The 19,626-nt window shown below is 39.0% G+C and overlaps 1 protein-coding gene across 1 annotated transcript in view; it reads left to right on the top strand.

Moving 5' to 3' along the window:
- The window catches only part of otog (otogelin), a 234,389-nt gene that overhangs the window by 192,390 nt on the left and 22,373 nt on the right, over positions 1-19,626 (top strand). The window contains 8 exon segments of the mRNA XM_059973944.1: positions 346-450; positions 6,557-6,743; positions 7,525-7,745; positions 11,417-11,555; positions 12,480-12,671; positions 12,855-13,067; positions 17,975-18,079; positions 18,722-18,826. Coding sequence (XP_059829927.1) covers positions 346-450; positions 6,557-6,743; positions 7,525-7,745; positions 11,417-11,555; positions 12,480-12,671; positions 12,855-13,067; positions 17,975-18,079; positions 18,722-18,826 — 1,267 coding nt within the window.

Raw genomic sequence — 19,626 nt, 5'->3', positions numbered from 1 at the left:
TGAGAATATCTGTGTATTTAAATGACATGCGGAGACTGGTTAAGATGTGACATTCGTTGCAAAGAATACGAAAACATTATCATAACTTTTAAAATTAAGCATGAGGCCTAGATGACATAAAACTAGTACAGTTCAACAAGGCACTGAAAGTGTGTAGTGATTTGATTTAGCAAGTAGGCCCTCACAAAATATGGAATTATTCCAGAGGTGCTCAATAATTATTATAAATTTTCAGTCTGAAGAGCAAAACTATCAAGAGAATGAACATTGAATGTTAATTGACATTGTTATTTTATAGTGTGTAATACAGATTTGTGATTAATCATCGTGTTTCTTCCTAATCAGACCACAATGATCCAACCTCAAGTGAACTCCAGCTACCTGTGCCTCACCAGGCTTAACATAACTCATGGATCAAACATAGTCATGATTGACCAGCCAAACAGAAGAGTAAGTTCACCATCTTTAATTTACATTTAGTTACATGATTCATCCTCATGTTCTCCTGAATTTCATAATTATTCTTTCATTTAATGCAATTGCAAAGCTACAACTCATGTTAGTAAATATTAATATTAATCATGGGCTACATTGTAGTGCCTGGAGTGTGCTAATCTGGGTATGTCTTGGTTCATAAATATTAAAAGTGCCATCAGGAATAAGGTAATTCTTATCCAATACTGCAGAAATATTTATCAATGAGCTTCTAGCTATATTAAACTCTGAGTAGTGTTTACAATTTATTCTTGTTTGGCACAAAGGGAAATGTTCTTGGAAATTTAATATTAATTCTATCAATGAAATTGTCATGATAAAACCAATCTAAAACTAATTACAAACATCTTCCTCATCTTTATTCAGTTTTTAATTAGCAGTTCATTTTCCTATAGTCTGTTCATATGTTGTCCCAAATGACTTGAACAATATGAAAGTCATGCATTTTGTACCGATTAAAAAAAAGATGGCTGTTATTTAATAAGGGAAGTTGTAATGATTTTCCTTTATGTCATATTCCATAAGACCATAAGAAATAGGAACAGAATTAGGCCACTCGGCCCATCAAGCCTTCTCCACCATTTCATCATGGCTGATTTATTATCACTCTGATCCCCAGTCTTCTGCCTTCTCCCCGTGACCTTTGACACTATAGCTAACCAAGAACATATCAATCTCCACTTTAAATATTCTCAATGACTTGGCCTCCACAGTAGTCTATGGCAATGAATTGCAAAAATTCACCACCCTCTGAGATTCACATCTCTGATCTAGATGGACATCAATATTCGACAGGTTCCAAAGAGATCACCCTCATTCTTCTAAACTATAGTGAGTAAAGGCCCAGAGCCATCAAATACTTCTCATATATTCATCCTTTCATTCCTTGACATCATTCTTGTGAGCCTCCTCCGGACCTTCTCCAGTGCCAGCAGATCTTTTTTTAGATAAGCTGTCCCAAACTGCTCACAGTACTCCAAGTGTTGTCTAAACAATGTCTCATCATCACAACCTTGCACTTTTATCACAAACACAAGAAATTCTGCAAATGTTGGAAATCCAAAGCAATACACACAAAATGCTGGAGGAACTCAGTAGGCCAGGCAGCATGCAAGATTATGAACAAGCTGTCAACATTTCAGGCTGATACCCTTCTACAAGACTGGAAAATAAGGGGACCAGGCCAGAATAAAGTGGTGGGGGGAGGGGAAGGAGGATAGCTAGAAGGTGATTGGTGAAGCTAGGCAGGTAGGAAAGGTCAAGCTCTGGAGAGGAAGGAATCTGATAGGAGTGGAGAATGGACCACAGGAGAAAGGGAAGGAGGAGGGCCACCAGGGGAGTTGATAGGCAGGTTTCGAAGAGGTAAAATGGCAGAGTGGAGTGCAGAAGAAAAAGGGGAGGGTGGTGGAAAATTTTTTCCTGGAAGGAGAAATTGACAGTTGGAGGCTATACGAACAGATATAATGTGTTACTCCTCCACCTTGAGGGTGTCTTTATCAAGGCAGAAGAGGATTCCGTGGACCGACATGTTGGCATTGAATGGGAATCGGAGTTAAAAATGTTGGGCCATCCACTTTTGGTGAATGGATCGGATGTGCTTGACAAAGCAGTTTCTCAAGTTATGACAGGTCTCTCTGATGTAGTGGAGACTGCAATGGGAGCACTAGAAGATGGACAACCCCAGCAGATTCACAGATGAAGTACTGCCTCACCTGGATGGGCTATTCTGGGCGTTGAATGGAAGTGAAGGAGGAAGTGAATGGATGGGGGTAGCACTTTGGCTGCTTGCAGGGATACTGTAAGTGCCAAGAGGAAGACTAATGGGGGGGGGAATGAATGGACAAGGGAATCACGGAGGGAATGATCCCTGTGGAAAGCAGAGTGAGATGGGGAGATAAAGATGAGTTTGGTGGTAGGATCCCTTTGGAAATGGTGGAAGGTGTGGAGAATGATATGTTGGATGCACAGGCTGTTGGGGTGGTAGGTAAGGACAAGACGAATTCTATCACTGTTAAGGTGGTGGGAACATGGGGTGAACAGGAATGTTTGAGAAATAGAAGAGATATAGGTGAGAGCAGCATCAATGGTGGAAGAAGAGAAATCTGTTCTTTGAAGAAGGAGGACATTTCTAATGTCCTGTAAAGGACTCTTGCTATTATATTCTAGTCCTCTGGAAATGAATGCTAACATTACATTTGCCTTCCTTACCACTGACTCAACCTGCAAGTTAAACTTCAGTAAATCCTGCACGAGGACTCCCAGGTCCTTTTGCATTTCTGAGTTTTGAATTTCCTCCTCATTTAGAAAATAGTCTATGCCTTTATCCCTGCTACCTAAGTGCATGACCATACACTTCCCTACATTATATTCCATCTCCCACTTCTTTGCCCATTCTCTCAATCTGTCTTTTGGCAGATTCCCTGTTTCCTCAGCACTACCAGCCCCTCCACCTATCATTGTACATCTGCAAACTTGATTTCAAATCCCATCATCCAAATCACTGACATATAATGTGAAAAGAATTGGTCCCTATACTGGCCCCTGCAGAACACCACTAGTCACTAGCAGCTAACCAGAATAGCTTCCTTTTATTCAGACATTTTGCCTCCCGCCAGTCAGCCAATCTTCTATTTATGCTAGTATCTTTCTTGTAATATCATGGGCTCTTATCTTGTTGAGCAGGCTCATGTACGGCACCTTGTCAAATGCCTGCACAAAATCCAAGTAAACAGCATCCACTGACTCTCCCTTGATGATCCTACCTGTTATTTCCAGAAAGAACTGCAGCAGATGTAAGGAAACCATGCTTCTTTGGCTGACTTTATCACATGCCTTCAAGTATCATCAGTGATATTGGACTCCAACATCATCCCAAGCACTGAAGTCAGGTTTATAGTTCTATAATTTCTTTTCTTCTGTCTCTCCCCCTTTTTAAAGATTAGAGTGACATTGGCAACTTTCATTCCATTCCAGAATCTAGTGATTCTTCGAAGATCATTACTAATGCCTCAACAATCTCTCCAGCTACCTCTTTCAGTACCGTGTAGTGTAGTTGATTTGGTCCAGGCTACCTGAAGATCTTTCAGCTTCCCAAGCACTTTCACCTTACTTATAGCAACTACACTGCTATTCAAGATGGTCTGCCCCCTGACTGTCTTGAATCTTTGGCAGACTGCAGTGAAGATTGACACAAAATGCTTATTAATGTCCACCATTTCTTTGATAATATTGGCTAGCTTACCTTCATATTTCATATTTTCTCTCCTCATGGTTTTCTTTAGTTGCTCTCTGATGTTTTTAAAAGTGGTCCAATCCTCTAACTTCCCACTATTTTAGATGCCCTCTCTTGATTTTACGCTATATTATATGCCCTCTCCTGTCAGCCATGGTTGCTTCATCCTCACTTTAGAATAATTCTTCATCTTTGGGATGTATCTATGCAGTGCCTTCTGAATTTTCCTTAGAAACTCCAGCCATTGCTGTTCTGCCAACATCCCTGCTAGCATCCTCTTCCAATCAACTTTGGCCAGCTCCCCTCTCTTACATCTGTAATTCCACTTACTCCACTGTAATACTGATAGATCTGACTTTTATCTTCTCCCTTTCAAAGTGCAAGGAGAATTCTATCATATTATAATAACTGCTTCCCAAGTGTCCCTTTACCTTAAGCTCCCTTAGCAAATCTGGTTCATTACACAACACCCAATCCAGAATTGCCTTTCCCCTACTGGGCTCAATCATAAGTTGCTCTAAAAAGCTATCTCATTGGCATTCTACAAATTCCCTTTCTTGGTACCCAGCACAAACCTGATCTTCCCAATCTATGCGTATATTGAAATCCTCCATGACAATTGTAACATTGCCCCTATTACATGCCTTTTCTATTTCTCATTGAAACTTATATCCGCCATCCTAGCTACTGTTCGGGGACCTGCTTATAACCCCTATCAGGCTTGCTTTTCCCTTGCAGTTTGTAACTCTACTCTGAAGGATTCTACATCTTCTGATCCAATATCACCTCTTTCTGATGATTTGATTTCATTTTTTTTTTAATCAACAGAGCCACCCCAGTGCCTACCTGCCTGTCCTTTCAATACAAGTTATATACTTGGATGTTAAGTTCCCAACTATGATCTTCTTTATGTTATGACTGAGTGATGCCCAGAATGTCACACCTGCCAATCTCCTACTGCACCATGAGACTATCTACTTATTCCATATAGTGCATGCATTCAAATACAACGCCTTCACCCTTTCTGATTTTGGCCCCACGTTACACTTCAACTCATCCCACTGGTTGCAATTTTGCTGTATCGCCTACCTGTCCTTCCTCACAGACTCATTGAGCACTGCATTGACTTGTACACCAACTGCCCCGTCATCCCAGTTCCACTCCAGCTGTCAACATAGTTTAAACCCTCCTCTACAGCTGCCCTCAAGGAAATTGTTGAGGTGTAATCCATCCTTTTTTGTACAGGTCATACCTTCCCCAGAAGAGATCCCAAGGATCTGGAGATCTGAAATCCTGCCCCCTGCACCATTTCCTCAGTCACTAATTCATCTGTACTATCATCTTACTTCTGTGCTGACTATCATGTGGTAGTGGCAGTAATCCAGAGATTACTACTGTAGAGGTCCTGCTCTTCATCCTTTTCCCAAACTCCCTATACCCACTGCGCAGGACCTCTTCCCTCTTTCCACCTAAGTCATTGGTGCCAATGTACACCATGACCTCTGGCTGCTCACCCTCCTTTTTGAGAATCTTCTGCAGCCACTCTGAGACATCCTGGACCCTAGCACCTGGTAGACAATGCACCATCCTGATTTCTCTTTTGCAGCCACAGAACCTGCTGTCCATCCCCCTATCTATCGAGTTTCCTACCACTACTGCTCTGCCTGAATTTAAGCTTCTCTCAGAGCCTCAACGCCGGCCACAGTGCCACTGGCCTGGCTGCTGCTGCTGTGCCCTGATAGTTCACTCACCCCCAGCAGTATCCAAAGGGGTATATTGTTGCAGAGAGGAATGACTATAGGGTAACCCTGCATTGACTGCTTCCTCCCTTCACTTCTCTTTCACAGTCTTACATCATTGTCATAGAACATCGAAATCTATGGCACATTACATGTCCTCCAGCTCACAATGTTGTGCCAACCATGTAACCTGCTCGTGCTGTGCTTCTTATTTAAAAATGTAAGATAAGTATGCACAGTGGTCTTAGAGTTGCTAGATTTGGACTTGTTTCGTCAATGTTAAATCTGCTCAAAAAGGTTCCATGAAATAGGAGCACATCTTAATTTCATTATCCAATTAGCCCTGGTCTTCCTCCCAATCTTTAAAAAAATGTGAATTCTGGATCTTAGCAAGTCAATACGTAAAATGTTGTCTTTATTCCCACTAGATTTTGTTCTAACGAATTATTTTGAATCTCTGCCCTCTTATTACCATTTCTATTAAAGGCCTCATAATATTGAAACCTCAATCAAATGTCTTCTTAATCTTCTTTGCTTTAAAAATAACATCCCCAACTCATTAGCCTCTTCGCATGTGTGAAGTCCCTGGAAATCCAGAATTTTTTTGTATATCTTCCCCAGTGTCTTAGCTTCTTTTTGTGTCACACTTAGAATGGACATATTATCTAGTTGAAACTTCATTCAGCAGATTAAGGGAGGCTGAGTGAAGGTCAGGTTCATCTTCTCACAGATGGTGGAAATATTAAGCAGATCTCTGGGATAAATACATAAACTTCTCTTACAAGGTTATGCACTCTCCTTAAAGAGCAGTATCTGAGTCGCATGGAAATAAAATTGAGAAGAAAATTGGCAATGCTGTCTTAACCTATGAGTACATCACATAGTCATTGAAATGACATGCCTGATTCTACATCATCAAATATAAATTATTAGACAGATTCTTTTTGAAAAAGAAGGATGTCCTGAATTTCAATATGATGTGGAATTTTATTAACAAATTTGTAGAATTTAAAAATATATTTAAAATTTAATAAGTGGAAATTTTAATTGAATTGTGTATAAATCCAAGTATTATTTTTGTTTCTTGTAGTTAACCATTAATTCAAAGTTAGGCTACACTCCATTCCGAAGATATGATTTTGAGATCATAGACACTGGGAATATGTACACAATCCTCACTCCAGCTGGTATCAGCATGCAGTGGTTTCACAGCACAGGGATTATGGTTATCGAAACTGGAACTCCCAATAAAAAGCTTGGTACTTTGGGATTATGTGGTATGTAAACATTGATTACCTTAAATTGTATAGAATGTTTTAGATTAAATTTTAGCACAAAGCGACAAAAGGAGTAAAATCATTTTACTGCATATTATAATATTCTTGAGCCAGTTTTTGAAGTGTGGTTACAATGCGTATAAGATCTGAAATGAACCATACGCTGAGGGACACAAAAAACCAACTCTTGCAAATGCTGAAATGCTGAGACCCACATATCTGGGTAGTTGGTGGAAGCAAGAGGTCAGTGCTAGAAGACCACAGCTGGAAATAAATATTTTCATTTACTTATTTGAGATACAGTACAGAACAGGCTCTTCTAGCCCAATGAGCCACGGCGGACAGCAACCAACCTACTTAACTCTAGCCTAGTCACAGGATGATTTACAATGGCCAATTAATTTACTAACCAGTACATTTTTGGATGTGGGAGAAAAGTGAGTGCTCATGGAGGAAACCCATGCAATCACAGGGAGAATGTACAAACTCCTTTCAGACAGCACTGATGTTCAACACTAAACTGCAATGCCTTGAGTTGTAATAGAGTTGCCTAACCACTATGCTACCATGAGTTTTAATTTTAAGAAAATACTATTGAATTATTAAGTTTATCTTTTTGAAGAGGAGACTCTTAAATGAAATAGTTTATTGATCTTGAGTATAATACCACCTCATTGTCCCAAATATACAGAAAACAATATTCTTTCTACTTTCAATATTGTTGTTTGCCATGAAGTTTCATATTAACTTGTTGAAATGATATTTTCTTATATACTTGTAGGCTATTGTGATGGGAACCCATCAAATGATTTAACTTTGAAAAATGGCACAGTTCTTAATAAAGACGATGACCCACTGATCTTTGTTGAAGATTGGAGGGTGGCTAGCACAGAGACTGATATAAAGATGAGCCGAATTCTTGAGGTTAACTGTTCTACAAGTAATTGCTCTGAGTGCTTCAAGATGCTCCGGAGCGAGTCTTTTGCCCCCTGCCATTCACAAGTAAGTACCTTCAAAAATTAGTCTTAATTTCCCACGAGTCAACCCTATGAATGATGTGGTATTCCTTTTGTGCTTACATCTCATTCATCACTTACCATTTCCCCCACTTACATGATCACTACTGAACTCTTCTAACCTTATTGTGTCTCTGCTTTCTGGAAGAACACTTTTCTCAAAATTCTGATTACATTTCTATCACCACAATTTTCAGCTAATTTTCAGCAGGCATCTATTTATATTAGAACAGGAGCTGCATTTGAAATTCCTATTCATTGAATTCTTCCTTAAGGTACTGGATGTTTGTTTTATAAATTAGCATTCACTTCCTCTATCCAGCAACATAGTATTTTCTGAGGATCATTATAAAATGTGCATTGCGTGATTGTGGTCTTCATCCTGTCCAGCAGGCACTACTCTATTCTGCCCCTCTTCTAATTCCCTTCCTGCCAAAGGTGCAAACAACAGTTAATACTTAAGTCCGAATAGAAAAAAAATGCGAATTTTGGTCTTACCTATTTCTTCAGTGATTTTTTGTGTTCTTAGCTGTTTCGTTACTTTTTGCTTTTCTTGTGCTATTTTGCTTCCTGCATCTGTAAAGTAAACCAATCATTAGCCTTTTCAAAATTGTTTCATTCTCTTTAACATGATACTCTGCTTGATCAAAAAAGATATCTTCATCTCCAAGTATCCATTGCATTGATGAAATATCCCTATATGAAAAATGACCCTTTTTAAGCAATCACTTGTGTCCTTACTGTATCTTTTCAATTTAAGCACTGTGCTCATGAGGAAACTTGTAGAGCTTCAGTTAAAAGCCAGATTTCATTGTAGCTATTGTATCTTTTGATAGAAACAGGTGATAAGAAATAGCATCAGATGATTCTTTGCATAATGAGTGTGCAGCAATTAGAATGCAGAAAATATATTGCAGCAAATAGCTGTAAAAATGATTGTATTATGAAAATGTGCATATATAATTCTGTTATTAAGGAGGGAGAGCTAATTTTTATTAGGTTGCCACTTTCTGCCTATTTTTATTCTTTGTATAGCTATGGTAAAAAAGAGAAACCCTTATGTATTTACCTAGATGCCACTTGTATAAAATTATATTCAAAATATATCAGCACCTGGAAATTAATGAAGTGGTCTACTAAGTATATAGAGACATGATGGAATTTTGGTTCAACCTTATTGGCATCTATTCTTAAGATAGATGTTACGATACAGCAACAATGAATATAGAATTGAAACTCTGCTCAATGAAAATGAAAAGTAAACAAATGACTAACTTAACTGGAAGTTAACTGCTATACGGTAACTTGAACAGTTCTTAAAGTGATAAATGCAAAAGTCCAAATGATTTATACAGTCAATTAGGAGAGACTTTCCTGAAGTAACAAATTCCTTGACGATGTGACGTTACTGCTGATCCCAGCCAAAATATGTCTCGCCCGAAGGGTTCCCGATGAAGGAAATAAAAACAGCTCGAAGGAACTGACATTTTCCTTTGTGAATAACACTGCGCCCAACTCTTTCTGCTCTTACAATGCGGGGGCTATCTTGGATGCAGGTTACTATTTCTGGAACAAAGATCCAATAAGGTTGATCCTGTATTACCGCCGATGAAGCCAACTTTACTCGATCCTTCGGGTTTCCGTACTTCGGTAAATCTTCACTCTCCAATACTTAGACTTTAAAATTAAATCATAGATACATCAAACATAACTGGCAGTGATTTTCAAAACTGCCGGCACAATGACAATGTAGCTTACAGTAGGAATTAATACTCTACTTTAAAACAAAACTGCGTCACGAAACCAAATACGCAGCATAACGGAGTAACAGATGACTTAAACGACATCCCATCAAAAACTCCTGCATCACAGCAGACTTTACCCATTTTATATCTGTTGAAAACAGGCCATCACATGACCTCACACTGGCGGGAAAATACATCATCCCACCATCACAAGATCACACCACCACCACCATCATGCACACCAGATACTCAATTACATCATGGTCATAAAACAGTCACAAGATACCCACAGGTTATGTAACACAAACCAGGATGACTCTTGTCTCTTTGTGTAACTAAACACTTTCTTTCCTGATACAAATCTTGTTAATATTTTCTGCATTCTTTTTAAGACCATATCATTCTTTCTAAAGTCTGTAGCAAGAATTGGATGGAAAACTCAATTTGAGAGTCATTATTTTATTATAAACATTTGGTATAACTTCCTTGTTTTAATTCTCTGTGACTCTAACTTTAATTATAAGAATATCACTTTCTCTGGAACAGCTATATAGGATGTCTTACGACTTTCAAAAAATTGCAGTCATCAGTCTTTAAGTGTCTCTCTTCCTGAATCTCCTTTAAAGTTGTTTCATTCATTTTGCGTTGCTTCTTATTTTGCCATTCATAATCTATTATTTCAGATTTCATTGCCAAATTTTCAATCTAGCTAATTTTTTCTCACTCCTGAGGTCATTTTAAAACTTACTTTTTTTTCTTTATGTGAATGCCACCTTTATTTATAAATCATATTTATTTTGCCCTCAGTTCTGCATACCTGCTTATGTGATTGTTGATGAAATTGTTGTATCTTGAAAAACAGTTATATTTTGAGTGAATTTATATAACGGCATAAGAAATCAGAGCAGGAGTAATCCATCTGGCCTGTTGAGCCGGCTCCGCCATTCAAATCTATCATGGCTGCTCTTGCCATGGACTTGGGTTCACTTACCTGCTTTTACCTCACAACCCTTAATTCCCCTGCTCTTTAAAAGTCCAGCCGTCTCTTAAATAAATTAAATGAAGTTCCCTGCTTCCCTGAGCAGTGAATTCCACAGATTCACTACTTCCTGTGAAAAACAGTTTCTCTTCATCCCCATACTAGATCCTTTCTCCCTGAAAAGATTGGGTAGCACGGTAGCATAGCAATTAGTGCAAAACTCTTACAGCAGCAGCAATCCGAGTTGAATTCCACTGCTGCCTATAAGAAGTTTTATCCCTATGGACAAGTGGGCTCTTCTGGATTCTCTGGTTTCCTTCCACATTCCAAAGATGTACAGGTTACTAGGTTAATTAGTCATCTGGGTGTAATTGGGCTTTGTGAGCTCAACAGGCCAGAAAGGCCTGTTTCCATGCTATATCTCTAAGTACTCCCAAGAAAATTAATCTTGAACCTATGTCCCATAGTTCTAGCTGCACTAATCAGAAGAAACAACTTTCCTACCTCTATCTTATTCCTTCCATGTTTCTGTAAGATTCCCTCTCATTCTTCCGAACGTACAAGTCACAGGTGACTCAATCTCTCCTCATAGATTAATCCCTTCATTGCTAGAATCAACCTGCTGAACCTTCTCTACATAAACTCAAAGTCACGATATCTTATTTCAAGTAAGGAGACCAGAACTGCACTCAGTACTCCAGGTGTGGCCTTACCAGTACACATAGATTGTACAGTTGTAGCGTAACCTCCCTGCTCTTAAATTCTAACCCTCTAGCAATGAAGGCCAACATTCCATTTGCTTTCTTGATAACAAAATATAAACAAAAGTCTCAATTTAAGATGCATTGCATTCATCCTGTACTCCATTATCAATTACTTTCTATAGAATTCTCATAAGCAGTGTGAAAGATTTAATTCATTTTTTGCTCCTAGGTTTCCCCAGAAATGTTTTGCGAACTCTGGATTCGTGATTCGTTACTTGTGCAAAACCGTTGTTCTGCCTTGAGTGCGTACGTGGCACTGTGTAATAAATTCAATATTTGCCTTGAGTGGCGGAAGCCAGATTACTGCTGTAAGTAGCATTGCTTAAATAAAATGACATAGCATAGCTGTGCGACCACCGAAACTCACCGAGATGGAGGATAAAGCCCACTCTGAAGTATTAGACTCAGATTTATCGATACGTTGCACCGCATTGTATTTATAATATCCCCGGTATTAATTGGATCTCTTCAGAAATTCACGTTGATGTTGGCAAACCCTGTCTGGGAGGTTTGGGACTCAGCCCAGTGGTTTTAACCAATTAAGGTAAAAATTAAACAAGCAACAAAAATAAAAGAAGAAAAAAGATGTATAGTTGCACTTGTTATGGAAGGAGAAACGAAGAGGAAATGTGAATGGGCTAAGAGAGTGGGAGAGAGAAAAATTTTATTTTGTTTCCAAAAAAGATGGAGAAAGACTAAAAATACGAACACGAGAAAGTCTGCAGATGCTGGAAATCCAAAGCAACAACACAAAATGCTGGAGGAACTCTGTAGGTCAGGCAGCAGTCGTGGAAATTAATAAGCAGTCGACTATCTATTCATTTCCATAAGTGCTGCCTGACCTGCTGAGTTCCTCTAGCATTTTGTGTGTTTTGCATTGGAAGAAAACTAATTTTAAATTATTCCTTGCAAAGTTAAGGAAAAGCAGATTTATTGTGAAATAGTTACCAGTTTTCTTAATAAAAGATAGAACTGTCAGCCTGTGCTTAATTTTCAGAATAGATAAGATAAATAGATAAATACTTTATTGATTCCAAAGGGAATTAAGTGACACTGTAGCATTACAAGTGCACAGGTATATAAGTATTAGAAGAGAAGTAGAAAGAATAAAAAATAAGTTACTTCAAGCAGTCTAACAGAGGAGATCATCAATTACCTAGCTATAGTTTGACTTATTATAGTGCCTAATAAACAATTAGATTCATATTTAGTGTTTCCCCTCTTTTTTTCAGCATTCACGTGTCCTCCGAATATGATATACCAGGCTTGTGTAATGACCTGTGAAGCAAAGACATGCCAAAACAGGATTTTCTTCCCATCAGAAGATGTGTCATGTTCTATCATGAGTGAAGGTTGTGTCTGTCCTGAAGGATCTATTCTCCATCGCCTTGACTCCACCCTGTGTATACCAGAGGCAAAATGTGGTACGCCAGACTTCTATAAAATATCTAACTGTGAAGAATTAGACCCCAAATTTTACAACATTTTTGTTCATTCTGAGTTAACACAGCACGAACCATAATAGATGTCTCAAGGCTTCAGGCATGCCAAGTTGTCATCCAGGAATACATATTCCTAAAGGACTTTGTGTGTTTTATACTTTTCAGCTTGCACCGATAGCTGGGGACTTCCTCATGCCGCTGGGGAGACGTGGAGTGCATCACTGGATGGATGCTGTATGTATCAGTGTCTGGAGAACGGATCCATTGTTACTGTTGACCACAACTGTTCAGCTGTTCCCGAACCAGCTTGTCATCGTTCTGGGGAAGTGGTAGTTAGTCTAGCTGGTGTTAAGAGCTGCTGCCCTGAGAAAATATGTGGTAAGTGCTATGTTTTGTAACTTTAAATTAATTCATATGAAGACGGGAGTCTGAAAATACGGTGTAATTTCCAGTTTTTAAGAGGTGTGCACATATCACATGTTAGTATGAAGATGTATGCAATTAATGTATTTTTACATATAACCTATAATTAATTATTTAAATTAATGCAAATGCTTAATTAACAAAAATATTCAAGATTACTCAAATATTATTAAAATATTAAATACACAACACTCCTCCCTGCTTATTTATAAACTCCAACTCAATATGGAATGCATCTCAACTATATACACAGTATCTTATATAATACAACTACTAAATACTATCATCCTCAGCATAGTGAATTTTAAATTGTTCCATTCAGGCCTAAAGATTTAATCACTGTGGAGATTTTCTTACTCTTGTGGGATTATGCCTTTACTGACAAGGGGGATTACTCTGCTTGGCAGATGATACTTGTGGCTGTGAAACAGTCACAAGTTCTGAAGCATCCTCCATGGCAGTTGTAGGAGTTGACTCTGAGACTGCAGGAAGTGGCTCTGACAGCTCAGAATTCCCTACTTCTCTGTTTCTCTCTGTGGATTTACTAAGATCCCTTTCTTTTTCTTTTTCACATTGTTTCATACCTTAACTTTAATACCTTCACATCATTTCTCTCCATCTCTTTCCTCTTTTTTCTTCCTCCAGTTTGTGTATCTTGATTTTGGGAAGGTGCATTTAGTTCACTGGAGTATTCTCTTCTTAATCCTTCTGTTGCTCCCTTAAAAATCTGATCTCTCCACATGGTTCCTCCTCCACAACATCATCTGATGAATCTTCTGTCTTTATATCTCTGTTAGCTCCTTCCTATTGGCCTTCCATTCATCCATATGGGCTTTGGTCTTTGCTTCTACTTTTACAAGCAGCTTCTTGTCCCGCACTTAAAGTTCATGCAATAATCTTAATGCACACAGAGTAGATTCTGGTGCCTTATACTTACAAAAGCTGAATGCTTGCATCTTTTCTGAAGCTTGTTGAACTCTCTTCCAGCTTAAAACCAAGCCACATTTTGCAAGTAACTGTCTGAGTAACATTTCTTAGATATGTCTCCTAGAACAACTGTTGTAATCGGACCACTGCTTTCATCACTTTCATGCTTCCTTTGAGCAGCACGGTCCTTCTTTGGTCCAATATACTTTCGAACCAGAGGCACAGAGGTTGGTACCAACACCTGTTTGTCCTCTACTGGGCAATCGTTCATCGTGTTCAGCATGGAGATCATTGTGGCATTGTGGTGAACTACATATACCTGTCTGGACACGCCCCCTGTTGACTGCTCCTGTGGCTCCTCCCACTAACTTCTGTATAAAGGCGATTGAGGCCTGAGCCCAGCCTCTCAGTCTCCAGGATGTAGTATGGTGGTCACTCACTGCTTGTTCCTTCTTCCAGTCAATAAAAGCCGATATCTCGCCTTACGTCTCAGAGTGAGTTATTGATGGTGCATCAGGCATCACCCAGTACATTTCTTAATTCACTTTCCATGGTTTCATTGCAGGAGATGTGGCATGTAAATGGTGACTGGATCTCCAATCAAGTTGTAGTTGTCTCAGCCACTCACATCCCCACAATGTGTGTCCTCCTTTTTTTTTACCACATACAAGCTCAATGTGGCTTGTTGGGTTGTTGTATTTCACTATCACTGATGTCATTCTCACAGGAGTTAACTTTTCCCCAGCATAAGTTCTTAGTTGAATGCCTGCAGGCATCAGTTTAGTATGTTTAAAGTGATGTTCAAACACACTTTGTGGAATGATTGAAACAGCCAAACCAGTGTCTAATTCCATTTCAATTAATTTGCCGTTCACTTCTGGTGTAATTGTCCATTGCTAATTTTCACACTGTAATTCTTAATACTGCACAATTCTGTGTCCCTCTCATCATTATCAGATTTTTCATCAACAGCATACAGATTAGTGCTCTTTTTGAAACTACAACTTGATTTTTTAGCATTTTTGTCTATCCAACATGCTCTTTGTATATGACCTGATTTGTTGCATATTCTGCAAGTTTTGTCTTTAACTCTACACTTATTTACACCATAAATGTAATTTTGTTCACACTCACTTTCATTCCTGACTCTGTCTGCAGTTTTCAATGAAGCTGTACTTGAGTTAGGAGCTTTTTTTGAATACTTCCTTTTACGATTCCACAAACTACGCGATCTCTCAGTGCGTCATTGAGCCCATCACCAAACTGACAATACTCAGACCAGTTCTTCAACTCAATCTTTCTGATAACGCTTATGAAACCTAAAGAATTCTGCAATCAACAATGGTTTCAGTTGTAAATTCTCCAGATTACTTTCAAAATATTAGACATTTGCAATTAACGTATCTGTACATACAACCATAATTAATTATTTAAATGAATGCCAATGCTTACCATATACAAAGTTACTCAAATATTATTGAAATATTAAATATGCAACAATAAGTTTTAAATTCTGGTAGAATTAACTAATTCTTCCCACTTTAAGAATGATAGCTGTTTATAGTTTCTATAAGGGTAGTTGATGAACAATGCCATGAAATGGTACAGCACAGAAACAGGCCCTTATCCTCCTTGACATGCTGACTGTGATGCTGATCTACTCTAACCCCACTTGCCACATCAAACCCATGGCTCTTTACTCCTCCCCTATCTGGGTTATTTCTGTTTATGCCTTTTACTTGACAACACAAGTGAATCTGCAGATGCTGGAAATAAATAAAAACACAAAATGCTGGCAGAACTCAGCAGGCCAGACAGCATCTATGGGAGGAGGTAGTGACGACGTTTCGGGCCGAAACCCTTCATCAGGAGTGAAGTAACATGGGATGGTCGAGGGGGGATAAGAAGTGGGGGTAGGGATAAAGTAGAGAGCTGGGAAGTGATAGGTTGGAGGGAAATGGGCTAGGGGAAGGTGGAGAATTATGGGAAATAAAAGAGAAAGAAAGGTAGGGCTGGGGGGAGATTATAGTGAGGGTGAAAAAGAGAGAGAAAGAGAACCAGACTGAAATAATAGATAGGGATGGGGTAAGGGGGGGCAGGGATATCAACGGAGGTCTGTGAGTTGGATGTTCATGCCGGCAGGTAGGAGGCGGGAGATAAGGTATTGCTCCATCGACCTGCGTGTGGCCTCATCTTGACGGTAGAGGAGGCCATGGGCAGACATATCGGAGTGGGAGTGGTCTGTGGAATTGAAGTGTGTGGCCACAGGGAGATCCCGCCACTGCTAGAGGACTGAGCACCGGTGTTCAGCAAAACGGTCTGCCAGTCTGCGGCGGGTCTCCCCAATGTATAAATGGCCACATCGGGAGCACCGGATACAATATATCACCCCAGTTGACTCACAGGTGAAGTGGTGCCTCACCTGAAAGGACTGTCTGGGGCCTGGGATGGTGGTGAGGGAAGAAGTGTGGGGGCAGGTGTAGCACTTCTTCCGTTTGCAGGGATGAGTGCCTGGAGGGAGGTCAGTGGGGAGGGATGGGGGGGATGAATGGACAAGGGAGTCGTGTAGGGAGCGATCCCTGCGGAAAGCCAAGAGAGGGGGGGAGGGGAAGATGTGGTTGGTGGTGGGATCACATAGGAGGTGGCGGAAGTTACGGAGGATTATACGTTGGATCTGTAGGCTGGTAGGGTGATAGGTGAGGACCAGGGGGACTCTATCCCTGGTGGGCTGGCGGGGGGATGGGGTGAGGGCAGAGGTGCGTGAAATATGGGAGATGCGATGGAGGGCAGAGTTGATAGTGGATGAAGGGAAGCCCCTTTCTTTAAAAAAGGAAGACATCTCCTTTGTCCTAGAATGAAAAGCCTCATCCAGAGAGCAGATGCAGCGGAGGCTGAGGAATTGAGAGAAAGGGATAGCATTTTTGCAGGAGACAGGGTGGGAGGAGGAATAGGCTAGGTAGCTGTGGGAGTTAGTAGGTTTTTAATTGATATGCTTTAACTGTATCTACCACCTCCTCTGGCAATTTGTTCTACATAGCTGCTATTCTGTGTGGAAAAACTTGCTCTTTGAATTTCCTTAAAGTTTTCCTCTCTGCCTTCAAGTTTTTGCTTCCACCACACTAGGAAAATTACTTTGAATATATTCTTTACGTAGTCTACATAGAGAGACAACGGTTTCTTGTCAGCATAGTTTCATAAACCTCCTATACAGTCACCACTCTACTTCTTGCATGCCATTGAGAATAATGTAGCAAATCCAATCGCTCTTTATACGTAAAGTCCTCCATTCCAGTCAGCTTTCTGTTGAATCTCATTTGTACTCCATAACGCTGTGACACCTGCCTTGTTGTGTGGCTTCTTCCCCTCCAACATTAACTTTCTGAGCAGTGCCTGAAAGCTACCTTATATTTCTTTTCTACACTATTTTATTTGTAATTTATAGTAAGTTTTGTTTTTACACTCTACCGCTTCTGCAAAGCTGCAAACCTCATGTCATTTAAAACCTGATTCTGTTTCAGAAGTATACACAGTTGTCTAAAACCAATGTTTTGTACAGCTGCAGCATTTCACCCCAACTCTTAAATTCAATGCCTCTTGAGACAATACTGAATGCCTTCTTCAAAATCCAATTGTGTTACAAATTATAAGAACTATGACCTTGCGTCCTGAGGCTTCTCTGCACATCAGCACTCTTGAGGTCTCTGCCATTTACTGTACCTGTCACAAAATGCAGAATTAAACAAGGGTTTTAAAACAAAATATGCTCTTGTGGTTCATCTGATGATTTATGAGAAAAATGAATGCATTTTGAGTTCCTCAGTGTTTATTAGGAGAGAAGAGGTGTTTTACCTTTACTAAATTCTTAAGCATGGGGTTGTGATCAGGGCATTATAACAGAAAGTGTACTATGTATTAACATTTTACTCTATTTTCAGCTTGCAATCAAACCGTCTGTGAGAGTTTTGCCCCTCAGTGTGCATATGGAGAGAGGCTCATTACCCTTTATAAACCAGACTTCTGCTGTCCTGACTATTTTTGTGGTAAGGACATATGTTAATACTGTCTGAACTGGAATCTTGAGGAAATAATCAGGTGTACTTCACAAAAAAAAACTTACATAAATTTCTAGCTTTGGTATGTCATGACTAATGAATGACTATTTTAATAAACATTTATGATCTTCTAATGTAAATGTTGCCTTAGTAAATCTATTTCAGTAATTTTCATAATTAATAATCAGAAAGCTGTCAATATAAAATTTGGAAAATATTTTGATGTCTTATTTAATAAAGTTAGAAATAATTCTTTATTACTGCAACTCAGGTAATGAGGTCTTCTGTAGAAGTGATGCAGCATTGCATCTGCAGAACTTCAAATGTAAAAGAGGTGCAGAACAGAAGTGAGGGAGTTCACACAAGAAAAAACAATGATCAAATTATCCTGCAGCATCTCCATGCTGTAAAAAAGCACTGATTAGAATACCCTGTAATGAATGATGTTTGAAATTATTTTCTTTGTTAACCTAAACTAAGTACATAACTATCACAGTAATGTAAATAATTATAATTTTACAAAATGTGTTCATGCAATGGTATATGCTTTCAGAGTAGTGAACTATTATATAAGCCTTATGTTTGCAATTGATTTGCTACTTGAATTGACAGTCCTTTAATTTTTTATAGAATGTGATCCAGGAAAGTGCGAGTCTGACATTCCAACTTGTCGAGAAGACCAGACTTTGATTGCTACTCATGCTGATGGCAGTTGTTGCTTAGCGTATATCTGTAGTAAGTTACGTGTGTTAACACTGATTCAAAAAATCTACTAAAAATATATTTTTATTACTTGGCATTCACAAAACTGATACTAAATGGATAAAAAATAGTTCAGTCCAGATTTGTGAAAATTGAATGCTTGTGAAATATTAATAAAATTAAAGAAAATGAAGCTGGATTTATGAAAGAGAAATCTTGTTTAACAAATTTTACTGGAGATTTTTGAGGATGAAATAAATAATTAAGTGAATACCAGTGAATGTGGTGTATTTGGGTTTTCAGAAGACCCCACACAGGATTGGTGTATTGTGGGTAATATACTGACATACGAGATGTTATTGGTAAGTTTGTGGCATAAGGTAGAAGGAGTCAATTTTAGAAAACCTAGCACTTTTATTTTTCAACATAGTCCTCTCCTACATGTACACACTTAGTCCAACGGTTGTGGAGCATCTGGATTCCTTCTTTGCAGAAGTGGTCCACAGCAGGGGTGATTGATAAGTATGTGGCCAAGGTAGAAGGAGATGAGTTATACAGCTCTCGTTACATGCACAAATGCAGAAAATTTGAAGTTAATATCTCCTTCTACCACTGGACCACTGGACTAAGTGTGTAAATGTAGGAAAAATAAATGTCCTAGGTTTTCTAAAATTGACTCCTTCTACTTAGGCCATGAACTTATCAATCACCCCTAGTAAATTGAAAATTGGTTGATGAACAGAAAGTAGAGAGTACAAATAAGTGAGTTTCTTTTGATGTAGCTGACAGTGACTAGTAGGATACAGCATAGGGAATTGTGATTCTTGAAACTT

The sequence above is a fragment of the Hypanus sabinus genome, chromosome 7 (assembly GCF_030144855.1).
Source record: "Hypanus sabinus isolate sHypSab1 chromosome 7, sHypSab1.hap1, whole genome shotgun sequence".
Lineage (NCBI taxonomy): Eukaryota > Metazoa > Chordata > Chondrichthyes > Myliobatiformes > Dasyatidae > Hypanus > Hypanus sabinus.
This window is presented reverse-complemented; position numbering and strand designations above follow the sequence as displayed.